Source organism: Helianthus annuus, chromosome 6 (genome assembly GCF_002127325.2).
Source record: "Helianthus annuus cultivar XRQ/B chromosome 6, HanXRQr2.0-SUNRISE, whole genome shotgun sequence".
NCBI lineage: Eukaryota > Viridiplantae > Streptophyta > Magnoliopsida > Asterales > Asteraceae > Helianthus > Helianthus annuus.
Genome location: NC_035438.2, coordinates 38621219 through 38637060, shown reverse-complemented (window position 1 = coordinate 38637060; position 15842 = coordinate 38621219). Strand labels below are relative to the sequence as shown.

Below are 15842 nucleotides of genomic sequence, written 5' to 3'. Positions count from 1 at the left end.
AAAGAAAATGCATTGTCCCTAAACGGGTTGCTAATATGGTCGTTTATTTAAAAAGAATCGCTAAATTAGTGGTTAATTTTAGAGGAAAACTGCGTGTGTTAACTCTTTTATTGGAAAACTATGTTTTCTAAGTCTGTCTTTTAAATATTTCTTTCGCAAAAATCAAGTACGGCGAGTGTTTAAGCAACCCTAAAAAATGGTACCAGCCATGTAGGACCCTACATCAAAAAACCCGCTCAAGCATGCCCTTTAAACAAAAAAATGACTTTATTTATTCTTCTCAAAATTACATGCAATAGTAAAGTAAACGCTGATCAAGTGCAACGAAGCTTTAAAAACTAAAAGACATTTCTTAAAAGAAAACGAATATGTATTCTGTGTACAGGAGCACACGAATAAACAAAACACTCGTATAGTTGATTAAGCTTTCCAGGCCGATAATAGAAGAGTCTCTGAGTCCTTATATGTTTTAAAACCAGCACCATATCGATCCCCCTTGATTGAATCAGGTGATGCAATAGACTCAAGTTCAGCCATATCTTCTGGTGTTAGCTTAACAGATAAAGCTCCAATGTTGTGTTCAAAATTTTGAATCTTGGTGGTACCTGGAATGGGCACAACATCATTTCCTTGGTGGAGAACCCATGCCAATGCTAGCTGAGAGGTTGTGCAACCTTTCTTTGTCGCTAGCTCATTAATCCTCTCATACATGATCTTGTTGTGTTCGAGATTTTCAGGTTGCAACCTTGGCAAGTACTACAAAACATTAAAAGATTCAAATTTAATGTCAGTTTCAACACTTTAAGGCATTTAAACAAAAACACATAGAGCTTACACCACTTTTTCCAACATCTTTGGACAGTTGGAAGGTACCGAACAGAACGATATTAGAAAATACGGGATTATAGTGTTTAACGTCTTTTTATTGAAACGGTCAGAGATGGAAGTGACCGGACGATAATTGGAAAATAAAACAAAAAAGATGTAGACAACATACCTTACGGGCGTCACTTTCTTCCAACTTCTCCAACATATTTGGACCATGTGAGAAAAAACCACGTCCTAGAGGACTATATGCAACAATCCCTATCCCAAGTTCTCTGAAAGAGTATGATAAGCGTTAAAAAAACTTCCGAAGAAGATTGGATACTTGGTAATTTATAATATAGAAAAGAAAAGGAGGAAAGACGATATTACACCTGCAAGTGGGAATAATTTCTTCTTCTACATCTCTTGACTGCAAGGACCATTCCAGTTGTACCGCAGTAATTGGATGCACGGCGTGAGCTCTTCTAATGGTGGATGCTGATGCCTCTGATAATCCAACGTATTTAATTTTACCTTCTTCCACTAGCTTCTTTAGTTCCCCCATCTATTAAGGAAAACAAAACATCAAAAGCTAGCACAAGTTGTACGCCAAAAACACTAAATAACATACATGTAGTTGTTTTTCTGGGAAAGTTTATGTAAGAAAAACAAGGATGGATGATGTAAAACTAACTAACTAACCGTGATTTCGATTGGCACGCTAGTATCAATCCTGTGCTGATAATAGAGATCAATGCAGTCGACCTCAAGTCGCTTGAGGCTGGCTTCGCAGGCAGCCCTGACATAGGCGGGATCGCCTTGGACCTCCCAGGAACCATCGAGCTTGATCCCAAATTTGGTAGCCAGCTGCACTTTGTCCCTCATCCCCCCTTTCAAAGCCTTGCCGAGAAGGATCTCGTTGGTTTTGGGGCCGTAGACATCGGAGGTGTCGAGGAGGGTGACACCGGCGTTGATGGCGTGGTGGATGAGCTTGATCATGTCAGGTTCAGGTTTGGGAGCACCGTACAGATCGGACATGCCCATGCATCCTAAACCCAGAGCTGAGACCTCTAAACCCTGTGAACCCAATTGCCTTCTTGGTACTCTGCTTGCCATTTTTGGTTTTAAATTTAGTTTCTACAGTACAACTTGATTGATTGGTGATTGATGAAATGAACGCATCACTCAATCCTATTTATAGCAATCGGAGTCGGTACCACGTCCATATGGATCTGAGTACGTCAGCACCTACGTAGGTCGGCTCACAAAAGTCCCAAGCTGTGCGAATGGACTGGATCAGACGCCTAAGTTGATTTAAAAAGTCAATTTATATGGAACCTTATATTTTAATAAAATATATACTGATTAAAGACATATGCTATCTTTTTCTAAAAAAATGACATAACATATTAATTAAACCTACATTAAGAAAAATATCAAAATCTTAAAATAAACATATCATTTAAAAAAATTAACATTGTCTTACTTGTTTAGATATTTGGCGCGAATGGCTTGCTTCTCCATTTCGATGATCATCCGATCCTTGTCGGATACATGAGTTGGAATTGGTTTTTTGAGGAACCGAATGTCGGCCGCCTTTTGCCTACTCTTTTCCAACTCGATCTCTTGTTTCTTTAGCGATAGAATTCGAGCAAGTTTCTCGTCTAACTTGGACGGGAGACTGGATCCACCTTCAATATTTGTTGTTGTTGTAGAAGTGGTTTTACCTTTGGACCTTCCTCTTGTGTTTGCTGCCTTGGTTTTGTCTCTACCTGGTGGGCGTGGCAATTCTTGCGGTTCCCCAAAGTCTAGGTCTAGGTTGGTGTCGTTTAGGTCTAGGTAAGAACGAGCATCAGATGCACCTGTGGACGAGCGCGACTCCGGCGTGTATGAATTACTCTTGGAGCACTTTGATGATCCACCGGTTTTGACCGATAGCACAAGATACCACTTCGGCGAATTTCTAAGCACCTTGTAAGGTTTGACCATGGTAAATGCACAACTGTATGTTGCTCTAAACTCGTCGAGAGCAGCAGACATGACGTCTGCGTCTTGAACCGTTCGGTCTATTTTTGTTGTTCATATTATGGTGGTTGACAATGCTGTTGAAGTTGCTAATTTTCGTCCTCATTGACGACCACTTTTGTTGATGCACTTTTGTGTCTGTAACTAGTCTTGTATTTACGATGTATTTTGTACGGCCGTTTGTCGTTTATCGAGTCTGTATTTGCCGTCGACCAAGTCGGATATCCTCCTATCCGCTTGTGTCCGACTTGTTTGTCTCCTTTTGGTATGTAATGATATATGAACGATACATGTTGCATATAAGGGTATTTCTGTCTTTATGTTTGTGTTTGTATGAAGTTTGCAGCAACTGTCTGTTTGCAGCAAACATTTCACCATTTGCAGCCTTCGACGAAACACTTTGTGTTTCGTCGAACACATAACGACGAAACAGAACTTATGTCAATTACATTTTGTTTCGTCGAGGTCTACGACGAAACAGACTTGTTTCGTCGGCCTTTGGGCTTCTTCAGGCCCAAGTATCTGGCCCTTTGTGTTTCGTCGAGCCCATGTTGGTTTCGTCGATGTCTGGCCCAGGGCTGCTATATAAACACATTCTGTTTCACTTAGAAGGCAGAGATGAGAGCATACCCTTAAAGTCATTCTGTCAAAACTGTGTTTGTATCAGTTGTAATTCTCATCCAGTTTAATCAATCGATTGTGTTTCATTGGTTAAATCTCGTTGTTACTGACTTCTATGTTTGATTTGGCATAGTTACGTGGATTCCGCACACGTGACTTTGTTTGCTATAAACAAGGATTTGGTTTTGTCATCGATCCTCCGATTTCGGGACCTACAACTTTCCCGAGAACGAATAATTTGAACGCTACGGTTCACGGTTCATGGCGGCCCAAAACTTTTCTCTGGTCCGCCCCATAAAAGCCGGCGCATCTTGATCATTGTCTATAGTAACATTTATAACAATTATATAGTTTTAAAACATTTTTAAAAATTGTATATACTTTAATAAAATTTAAAAAATGTAATGTAAAATTCCCCTATATATTAAAAACTCAAAGCTTTGAACAGTAACGAAGGGTATTTTAGGGATTTCCAACGCTTCCTATCATTTTTTTTGCTGTATGAAGTATGAACACATAGACTAGGGTTAGAGAGAAGAGTAAGAGAGAGACAGATTAGAGGTGGAGAGAAAGGCAAAGCCGTCGTCCGGCTAAATAAATAAACACTATAAAAAAATATCACCAACGACGAGGTCTTCGAATATGTCGACCCAAGCTCCTGCCAAGGATAACTCCTCTTTCATCGACCACTTGTCATGACTCTTTTTTTTCGCGGCTCGTCGTGTTGCTTTCTATGATGTCTCCGCCAGGATGATGTGTGTTAGCGGGTTTCGGTTTCATGTTGGGTATCGGGTACTACGGTTTGGGTTTCGGGTGGAGACATAGGAGACATAGGAGAAATAGGAGACATAAGAGACAAGGGTTGTGACATGTATTGACCAAACACGGGCGGGTACATGTAAAGACTCGACATTTGAGCAGGTGGAGGTGTGTGTCGAGGTTGTGGTGATTGCATGTTCCATGTTAGTGAATTGTCAGTGGGAAGCGGTTGGTATTCGGCTTCGCCGATGCTGGGTTTGACGATCCACGGTTTTTGTTGAGTTTGTATGTACCATCAGTGGTGTGGCGAGAAGGCGTTCGGGTCATTTTCTATGGAGGGCCAGGGAATGGAATCATTTAGTTTAGTTTGCTTCAAATTATTTTGTATGTACCTACCTAGCTTGGAAAAAAGACGAGTAATACGCGTTAGCATGGTCGTGACTCGACATATCGGAGGATCCCAAAGTTGGTAATCGTTTTAAAAAGTATATTAGTTTTATTTTTTTAAATAATTCGGTCCACTTTGCACATATTTTTTATTTTTATTTTTAAGAATATGACACTGATTTTTTTTTTTTTTTTTTTTTTTTTTTGCAAACTATCAAACGTCACCAATTTTTTGGCAAAAAATTCGTGGAACCTTTTTTAAAGCCATGGATAAAGATGAATACCGGGAAAAAGATTATATATCTAGCAAATGGATCGATATAAACCAAAAATGTCATTAGTTTCAAGAAGTCTTCCAACGCACGAAGGAGAACTGGGGAAGCGGACAAAACGATGTGAATATTTTAACAAGAGTGTTGGAAGAGTACACTCTAACGAGAAGCGGTTTCACATACTTGAGATGTTGGGAGCTTTTACGAGGAAGTCCAAAATCATTTAATTTACCGACGATGACGTCTAGCGGTAGACTTAAAACAAAACGGTCCAAAACATCATCGACGGTTCACTGAGGACCAGGGAATGGAATCATTTAGTTTAGTTTGCTTCAAATTATTTTGGTTTTAGGTCAAAAAATAGATTCGTTCTAGTCTTCATGATCAGTTTCACAATCACTACATCCCACAAATTATCTAACCAACACATGTTCCAATGCCTCAAATCTAAAGTGGGTAATAATATGTTCTAGTAACATCAAAATTAACTCGATCCTTATTTTAGATTTTTTGTTGTTATACTCGTTTATGTGTAAGATTAAATATATTTTATGTTATATTTAATATAGTAGTTATTATAATCATTTACATAATATAGATTAAAATATATAATAACTTATTTAAATAATTAGTTGGTAATTGTTGATGGGCCAAATTACCCTTATTAACTAATTAGGGTTTCCTCTTGGGTGCATATATAAGGAGACTTATGTAGAGGTTCTAAGGTTAGACACATAACCTAATTACTCTCATAACATCAATCAACCTCCTCTTCTCAACCGAACACCCTATTCGGTTTCTTCATCACCAGCATTAGATTGCACCCTAAGAAGGAACCACATCAAGCTGACAATCATGTCAAACACTGTTGTTGCGTCTCCATCTGGATTCTCTGCTGGCCTGTACAGATGCAATCAAAGGTATGTTTTCATGTTTTCCATTATGTTTAAACAGAACTGATCAACATTATGCCCACTCGTGTTGTGGGGCGGTAAGCCGAATATTTTTTAGTTTCATAATTTTACACATATGTCTATTACTTGTACAGACCAGATAACTTGATCTCAATAAAATTTCATCGAGTCAACCAATCAAAACAAAATACTACCATAGCTTTCCAAAAAACTAAAACGATAACTAGACTGTAATTTTAACTATGGGAAAAATTGTAATTTGTCAGCACCAATGAACGAGTGTCAGACAGCTCTCTGGCACGAAAGAAAATTGCATCGAGTCAATCAATTTAAAAAACACTATTATACTTTTGCCAATAAAAAAAACCTAAAATGATGGCAAGACTAAAATTTAAACCGAGGCAAAATTGTAATTTGTCAGGGCCAATGAGGAAGTGTCAGGGGGCTAAACACGTATACTAGCGAAGTTAAAAGTCTAAAGTAGAATACAAAAAGTCACGACCAATACAGGGGTGACAGGCAGCTGCCTGACACTATTCCCCATCATGGTAAATGTAGTATATATAAAATATACAAGGAGGGTTGTTCTTTTGAATTGCAAGTTTCTTTTTTTCCTGTCGTTTATGGGACTTGAACTCAAAACCTCCCTCTCACACTCAAGTATTTAAAGGCTTTGTGTTTGCCAATAAACCACTAGCCCATTGATTTTCTTTTGATAACTATTTATGCAATGGAACCAATGAAGAACACATAAAAGTAAGGGCTTATTGGCGTATTTAGCAATGTCCCTAAAATATGTTTTGAAGTTTCTCCTATTCAAAATTCCAAGAAAACATGACTTTTTTAGTCAACTAGAATTACGACCGCCGCAATGCGGCGGGGATTCTTTAGTTATAACTAAGTCGATTTAGGACGCGCACGATATGTTGGACCTGTCAAACGGGAAAAAAATAGACGATGTAAAAACGTTCACCCACACACGCACGTTGCATCGTGTTAACTCGCAAAATATAGAACGAAACGTAAAAACGTTAAACCAAAGACGCACGTTGCGATGTGTTAAGTCACGAACGAAACATAAAGCGAAAAATTTGCGGAAAATAAAAACTATAAAGTACCAAAGTTGAAAGCAAAAAAAAGTTGTAAGGATAGATTGCAGAAGATAAAAAGTTCTGTGTTAAAAGAAAAAAAAAACAAATAGTTTTGGGTTAACAGTAATTTATGAAATAATTTTAGGTGAAAAGTAAAAAAAAAATCAATTTTTTTGAAAAACCCCCCAAAGCCATGGTTACAACAACTATATGCATAATCATTTTTTCTTTGAAAAAACCCCAAAGCCAAGATTACAACACATAAGTAAAAAAATCAGAGTGGTTAAATTGCAAAAGATGGAAACTTTTGAATTAGAAGTGAAAAATCAAATTAATCAAAGGGGTTAAATTGTATAAGATGGAGACTTTTGAATTAGAAGTGAAAAATCAAATTAATCAAAGGGGTTAAATTACCAAAGATTAAAACATTAAACTTAAATTGTCAAAGATTAAAACTTTAGGGTTAAAAATGAAACAAAGATGAAAACTTTAAACTTAAATTGTTAAAGGTTAATACTGTTGGGTTGAAAAGGAAAATTCCAATTCTTTTTTTAAAACCTCCCAAAGGTAAAGGTATAACACATGTATGCATAAAAAAGTTGGTAATTTATAGGTTTATAATTCTTGCTCCTACACATGTGAATCGTGAATGCTACGTCACATAAAAAAAAAAAAAGTTGTATATAGATTTGATTAAATATTGACCTTTCTGATTCAGTTTTATATTATTTATATATTAGTTTTTTCGTAAATAAATTCTTTTAAAAAATTAAGAAGATATATTATTTCCAATAAACACATGTTGCGTCACCGTTTTAATTTATTATTATTTTTTTTTTTTGGAGTAAAGGATTACCCCGGTAAATTCTATATATAGACAATCGTCAAATAAGTACAACTAGTGAGGATGAGTTCCTCACTAGTTCATATATAGGACAGTCCACATATATGTAAGCAAATAAAAAACAACTAAACCAAGACACCATACCAACCTAGCCTACTACTAATCATACAATGACCAAAATAGTAGACAAAACCCTGAAACATAGAACGACTTCATCCACCATCATCAAATATGAAGTTGCCAACAACAGACAACCACCTAGAAAGGAACAGAAGCAAACTATCCATTGGAAACCTTTGTGGAAAAGGTGCTTGCCCCTGATTTGGAGGAATTAGGACGTGTACCCGATGTCATAAACTCTATCGTTTCATCATAGACAACCTCAACTTCTTCCTCATCTGACTCCTCATTAGGATCCCGACCACCTTTATATTTCCCTTTGATGGAACCACCCTTCCCCCCATCAGAATCAAGGGCACTAAAAGGATTGTGAGTCTGAACCTTCGAAGTATTAGTCACCTTCTCATATTGGTGTTTATCTTCTGGATCCACCTTCGGTTTTTGTTGTTGTTATTGTAGAAGTGGTTTTGCTGTTGGTCTTTCCTCTTGCGTTTATTGCCTTGGTTTTGTCTCTACCTAGTTGGTGAGACAATTCTTGTGGTTCCTCAAAGTCTATGTCGAGGTTGGTGTTGTTTAAGTCTAGGTAAGAACGAGCATTAGATGCACCTGCGGACAAGCGCCGCTCCGGCGTGCCAGGATTACTCTTGGAGCACTTTGATGATCTACCGGTCTTGACCGGTGGCACAAGATACCAGTTCGACGAATTTCTATTCACCTCCCAGGTTTAACCATGGTAAATGTGCAACCGTATGTTGCTCTAAACTTGTCGAGAGCGGTAGACATGACGTCTGCGTCGCTTGAACCGCTTGGTCTACTTTTGTTGTGCATATGGCGGTTGACAATGTTGTTGAAGTTGTTAACTTTTGTCCTAATAGACGACCACTTTCCCGGAACGAATCATTTGATTGCTACAGTTCATGGGGCCCGAAACTTTCCTCTTGATCATTGTCTACATTAACATTTCTAACAATTATATAGTTTTAAAACATTTTTTTTAAATTATATGTACTTTAATAAAATTAAAAAATGTAATATAAAATTAAATAAGTAAATAAACACTATGAAAATATTACCAACGGCGGGGTCTTCGGATATGTCGACCCAAGCCCGTGCCAAGGCTAACTCCTCTTTCATCAACCACTTGTCATGACTCTTTTTTGTTCGCGGCCCGCCGAGTTGCTTTCTACGATGTCTCCGTGAGGATGATGTGTGTTCGCGGGTTTCGGTTTCGGGTTAGGTATCGGGTACTACGGTTTGGGTTTCGGGTGGAGACATAGGAGAAATAAGAGACATAGGAGACAAGGGTTAAGACATGTATTGACCAAACACAGACGGGTATATGTAAAACCCGACATTTGAACGGGTGGAGTTGTGTGTCTTGGTTGAGGTGATTGCATGTTCCAAGCTAATGAATTGTCGATAGGAAGCGGACGGTATTCGGCTTTGTCGATGTCGGTGTTGACGGTCCACGATTTTGTTGAGTTTGTATGTAATGTCGGTTGTGTGGCGAGAAGGTGTTCGGGTCGTTGTTGAACGGAAACATGATAAAGGTTTAAATTGTGAGATGTGGTTTTGGGGTAAACTATCCCCTTGGGGAATAAAGTCCCTTCTCAAAAAGAAGATCTGGTTCTTCCATGTGGAGTCGTTTTAGTGGTCTGGAGGATTGGGAGAGGTTTGTGAGGTTTAGCCTTGAACAAGAAGCAACTTGAGCTGTGGGTGGCTAAGGAGTAAAGATATGACAGCTCAGAAAGGTTAAAGTCAAAGTCTTCAGCTTTGATGATCTTTTCGATGGTGTACAGAACTCTCCAGAGAATGGGCATGGCCTGACTGTAACGGATTCCGGTCATGTTGAAGAACCTTCGGGTAAGGTCAGGAAAAAGGTAAGAATAACCAAGATGAAAGGGCAAGGCTGGAAAACAAACCCAAATGGGTCAAATTGCATCGCTTCGAACTGAAGGATCATATGGCCGGAAAACGTTTTCTGGTGGAAAAGAGGGGAAAAGACTTTCGATCTCCAGGTCAGTGAACTTGCAAATCTCTGATGAAATTCATCAAGAGATTCTGCCTTTGGGGCGTGTTATCCTTCTCCGGGCTATTACCAGGTAAGGATCGAGTGGTCATCTTCGTTGAAACACCCTAACACGTAATAACTTAAAAACGACGCATCGGAATTATGAGCTCAAAAATTTCTTTATTCATTAACGACATTACTTACGTAAGGGTTAAATTGCCACTGTCAAAAGTCTTAATAAGAAGTTTTACAACATTCATACTTAAATTAATACTTCAAGACGATACATAATTTAAACCACTTGACTACTCTTCCGTACAACCCTTGCTCCGTGACTCGATCTACACTTGCTCATCTTCGATAGTGGTAGAGGAAATCCGTGCGATACCTGTGGACATCACATACAACTTAATCATTAGTCATTAACACACCATACAACATTATTCTATATAATAGGGAGTCGTATAACAATCTATAATGTAACATAGGTTCATTCAAGCTTTCTCTTAAATTCTCTTATCCCAAACTCGGCTTCAATTCTTCATAACCCGACGATCTCATACCTGCATTGCCTTTCAAATCTCAAGGCACAACATTAGTAATCATTAATGTCCAAATGTGTTGAAAACATTCCTTCGTGTTTTTATAACGTCTCACATTCACACATGTATACATTCCAAATTCCTAAATACATACAAACGTATACACCTACATATATACGCACACATTCACATACACACACGTACATAAAAGCTCTCGCTTTCCACTTTTATTCACTTAATCCCACACTTCTTGTCATAATCACAACTTCCATGTTATAAGTTTTATTCTTACCATTCTACATACTCACTCGTTCCTAGGCTTAATTACTTAGAGACTTCCTTCACTAACACGAAAGAAAAATCCATACTTTCGTTATCCGAAGGCTCATAACATCACTTATGTTCTAGACCAGCTTTAATATAAGTTATGGGACATTAAAAATCACTAAAACATCGAGTCCGGATGCGAAATCAACAAGAAAAAACAAAACTTGCCAGCTAACTGGCGCTCGCGGGGCGCGACAGCCGTCGCGTTACGCGACGGTGAAAGTGAATTGTTGTCGCGTAGCGCGACAGCCCTATTTCGACAGACTGTTTCCTTTTTGCTGCTGCACTCTTGCCCAGCTATGAATTTAACCAAAACTCTAACTTCTAAATTCCATAACTTTATATCTACATATCCAAATTACATGATTCTTGTTTTCTATGCGACCGTAATTAATTACGGGTCCGTTTATCACCTCGGGTCGCATCAAAAGTTGATTTATAAGCAAACGGCTTATAAATCCTTTATACCATTATTTGACCCGTTTAATCCTACTAACATACCTTCGTTATAGATATCTCTTTCATTATACTAAAATTAACACTAATCTTAATACTCTCACCATTACACAATCCTTGCATAATTTTCCACACTCATAAATATTAAAATTTTACATACATACTAAGAAGTGAATCGGAGTCACTTACCTTAAGCGTGCGTATTAAAGCTTATTTCCTTCCTCATCTCGCCGCGTTAGCCCTCCGTGCTTGAGTCAATTGATACGATTCTCTTCCTTACATGTCATCACGTTTGTATCAAAATTAGCATATATAATCATACATACAGACATTCATTTCTTTTTATTTACATATTACTTGACTTTCATTAGTCACATTTTCACATATATGAGACATATATCAATAGTTACCTCATTCAAATCTCACGTAACTCGATTACCATCGCACATAGCACATAAATCATCTAGTACATGACACACTAATTCTCTACTCTAACATTTGTGTCCAAAAACCCATCAATTACATTCATACATTGTTGACTTTCAAAAGTCAACTATCCAACTTACATGTATACTTTCAAATTGTCATTCATAATAAGGTAGACCATAGTAATAACATCATATACATTTCATACTCATGTGATGATGCACATACCACATAGTCACCTAGTTATATGCACATATAATCACATAGTCAATCCTACATATACTAAATCTTCATAATCCTACAAATTGACCACCACATTCAAAGTTAATCCATTTACATAACTCTACTATCTTTACTTACTAGTGAGTCCACACGCTTAATATTTAGTACATGATCATTTATTAGTTTTGATCAAACACTTAATCCCACATACGGTGTGCATCATACCCTAAAAGCATGTAGTACAACCTTCTAATGCATGTATTTTACCACATCATCTTGTGAAACTAATTTCCCACTTGTAATCCATTTAGAACACATTCTTTTTGCAAAACCTATTATTTATTACATCATTATCACATTCTACATATATTTATCCACTGTTAACATACAACTTCACTTATCATTTTCACCTAAGCATTTCATCAAACACTTGCTGTGCATACTACTTTCTAAGCATAAGTGTAACACCTCGTAAAATCACGTCCAATGATGTGTTGACACGTGTACTAAACCCTAACAAGGTTAAACGTTGACTATGAGGGACTAATTTTGCGAAAAATTAAAAACTTTGAATGCAAAAGGACTAAAAGTGTCAACATGCTTAAACTAAGCTTCTGAATGACGTTACACAGTATACATATTCACAAATGAGCCACTTGTTGATCGAGAATAGTCGTTTGCATAATTATTTGAAAGTTTGCGCGTCGAAGGGTTAAAAGCGTCAACATGTTAATTCTTACCTCTGAGTGACCTTTTAACAAACCGAGAGCTTCATGGTGTGTGATTATAATCTCGTGAATACCCGATATTGGCCATCTAAGGCTTTTATGCATATAAGTGACGTTACGAACAACTTTGCAAGTTAAAGGGGTTAAAAGCGTCAATATGTATAATTATACCTCTGAATGACCTTTTAACGAACCCGAGGTATTATGAAGTGCAATTATACTCTTGAGAATGCTTAATATGGATTGCACAAGGCTTTGATGTTATTAAACGATAATACGCACAAGTTTGCGCGTTAGAGGGACTAAAAGCGTCAACTCTTAAAACTGCACCTTTTGGTGACCATTTAAGCGAACGGGAGCATCGTAATATTTAGGTATATGCTCGGGAATACTCGATATGGGCCACGAAAGGCTTAAATATCATTAAATGATATTACACGCTTTGTTCGATTAAAGGACTAAAAGCGACAATAAGCGAAACTACGCGTTAGAGGATCTTTTTAAACAAACCGAAGACTTCGCAATGCTCGGTCGAACTCCCAAATGCCTAAGAATGATTACTAGAGGTCTTTGTACCTTGTATTAACATGACATAATAAATTAGAAAATATTGTGCCATTAATGTAAAGTTTGAAAGTTATATAACAAGTAAAAGTGTAAAGGACTGTTCTTGACAACCTTCAAAAGTTATTTTTGAATTTGTATCCATCTGATTTAGAAGTCAGAGGGACCAAATATGTCATTTTTATAAGTTAAACAAGTTAAAAATACTGAAAATATAGGACAAGGACCATTTCTGCGCATGCTGCCAAACTTATTTTGAGCCAGACCTCGCTGGCGGGCCGCGACTGTAACGACCCTCCTAGGACCCTTAAGATTATCCTAAACGCTCCTAAATACACCCCGAATGTGAGAAACGGACCCGAAATGCCTTCGTGCTTGGAGAAATCAAGAAAAACAAGATTTTTGGTTCGCTCGCGGGCCGCGTAAAGGTTAAGCCAAGATTACGTAGGCCGCGACAGCAATGCAATTACCGGATAACGATCAAGGCCACGTGTCGTTACACGTGTCAAGACCCTCGATGACTCAGCAACCTCCGATCTGATCCAAACTCCCTCGCGGGCCGCGTAAAGCTCCTTTCAAGTTTACGCGGGCCGCGACGCGCCCCTTTTCCACCCTATAAATAAGGAGTTCGAGTTTCATTTCAAATCGTTCAATTCTTTTCTTTCTCTTGTTCTCTTGTTCTATTATTCTAATGTCAGAACTTCTAAACCCCGAAAATCTGCCCGTTATTAGGGTAATAACTCTAATCACTGATACAATACTTTATCCGATCGATTGAAACAGATCCGATGGATGTTTAAGTGCTGCCAATAGCTGGCTATACTTTGTCATTCATTGTGAGGGTTTTGATCTCGTGATTATCATTAAAGTTGAATTGAGTTAATACACTAATGCGAGTTCCGTTGTGTCTAGAAATTTTAACTCATAACCAGGGGGCTGCTAAATTAGAATACTTAGCAACTAAGTAAACTTAGTAATTAAATAAACTTAGTCATTAAGTAAACCTACTAAGTAAGTACACTTAGCAGTTAAGCACGTTAAATAATATTAATTAATCAGTTAAGTAAGATTAATTAAGCTAAGCAAGATTAAGTAATTAATTAAGTAAGATTAATTAACCAGCTAATCAAGTTAATCAGTAAACAACCAAAGTCTAATAAAAAGATATACATGAGGTAGATAATATCTAAACAGGTATTTATGGGGTAGATATTATCTAAGGAAAGTAATATATAAGGAATATTTTATCTAGGGAAGGTTTTATCTAGGAAAGATCCACCTGAGAAAGATAACACCTAGGGAAAATCTATGAGGGTAAGGCTTATCCCCTTACCTATAAATAGGAAGCCTAGGAATTCATTTCCTTTGCTCATTTCTTCTATTCTTCTCTCTATACGTTGGTGTTCTAACCAATAATCACCGATACGATCTTCTGTCCGATCGATTCGGGAACCAACTAACGAATGCCAAAGTGTTGTCTGAATAAGACTATACTTTGTGAATTTCGTTAAGGTTCTAATCTCGTGACCATCGTTAGGTTTGATATGGTTTTACACAAATACGTATTTCACTCTGTTAAACTATATGTTTAACTATCAGAATACTCTCAACTATACACTTACAATCAAACAAGCTGTTTAAATCATCAGAAGGTTCAGAACAATAAAGTATATGCTTAATTATCAGAAGGAGTAGAATCAAGAAGCTTGTTAAATCAATACTGCATGCTTATAATGTGAGTCATTCTTATTTTATCAACAATGTTTTACAATACTCCAATTATTTTCAAAGTTATAATTACAGGGATTAAGTCGTGGTTATCTTGAATCACTGGTTAGTGGGGTATTGTGCACATTACTAATTTCTCACGGTTAGGTTCATCAACCTAACAGTGATAATCATCACTACTTGGGTGAAAGAACCCAATAGTGGTATGACCATCGTCACCAGGGTGTGACACGGCGCCAGATAAAAATAAGATAGAAGCCATTGTAATCGCTCTTATGCTGTAATCTATAACAATGTGTCATTTTTGTACAAACTGAATGAACTCTACAGTATTTCCTGCTGACCAAATGTTTTTAAAACGCGTTTCAGGTAGTTACAGTAGATCGGAATAGGAGTTGGATACGGCACCAAAAGGCTTACAGAAGTGGCTTAATTTATCAATTAAATTAAATTAAGAAAAATTGTTTTATGTATTCGGGTTTATCCATATTAAAGCTACCTTTCAAAACATGGTTTTATCCCATCTATTTAATAAATAAAATCCGGTGTTTTCTAAACTCTGATATTTTTCCTAACTCACGGTCCCGATGAAATTTCCGCTGCACTACTTTTCTAAATAACTACCGGGACCACTGAACTGGTTCGCGGCTCCCGATTCCGTCCAGGGTGGGGTCGGGGGATGTGACAGCGACCGCCAGGCCCAAGGCCTACGCGGGCCGCGAGCTAACCAAACAGCAACCCAGCTCATTGTTTCCTTATATTTTGATGGTTTTTCATTCTAGTTCCTTCACAAAACCATTTTAATGAAACAATGGACTTGTTAACTGATTTAGAAAACCAGATTACACCTGTAAAGATCTCATGGCACCTTTAAACACTTGGCAAGATCTTGAAGGATCACAAAAACTATATAAGGGCCAAGAATTCTCATTCTCATTTGCACTTTCATTCTTCCTATCTCTCAAACTTGAGGATCCTGATTATTTTGGAACCTCTTC

The 15842-nt window shown here is 37.5% G+C and overlaps 1 protein-coding gene across 1 annotated transcript; it reads right to left on the bottom strand.

Moving 5' to 3' along the window:
- Nucleotides 1–251: 251 nt before the first annotated feature.
- On the bottom strand, nucleotides 252–1981 carry LOC110865252 (probable aldo-keto reductase 4). The gene is made up of 4 exons (XM_022114488.2): nucleotides 1510–1981; nucleotides 1200–1372; nucleotides 998–1100; nucleotides 252–756 (listed from the first exon to the last, which is right to left on the bottom strand). The coding sequence occupies exons 1-4, from the start codon at nucleotides 1921–1923 to the stop codon at nucleotides 421–423; spliced, it is 1026 nt and encodes a 341-aa protein (XP_021970180.1). The 5' UTR covers nucleotides 1924–1981; the 3' UTR covers nucleotides 252–420.
- Nucleotides 1982–15842: the final 13861 nt, after the last annotated feature.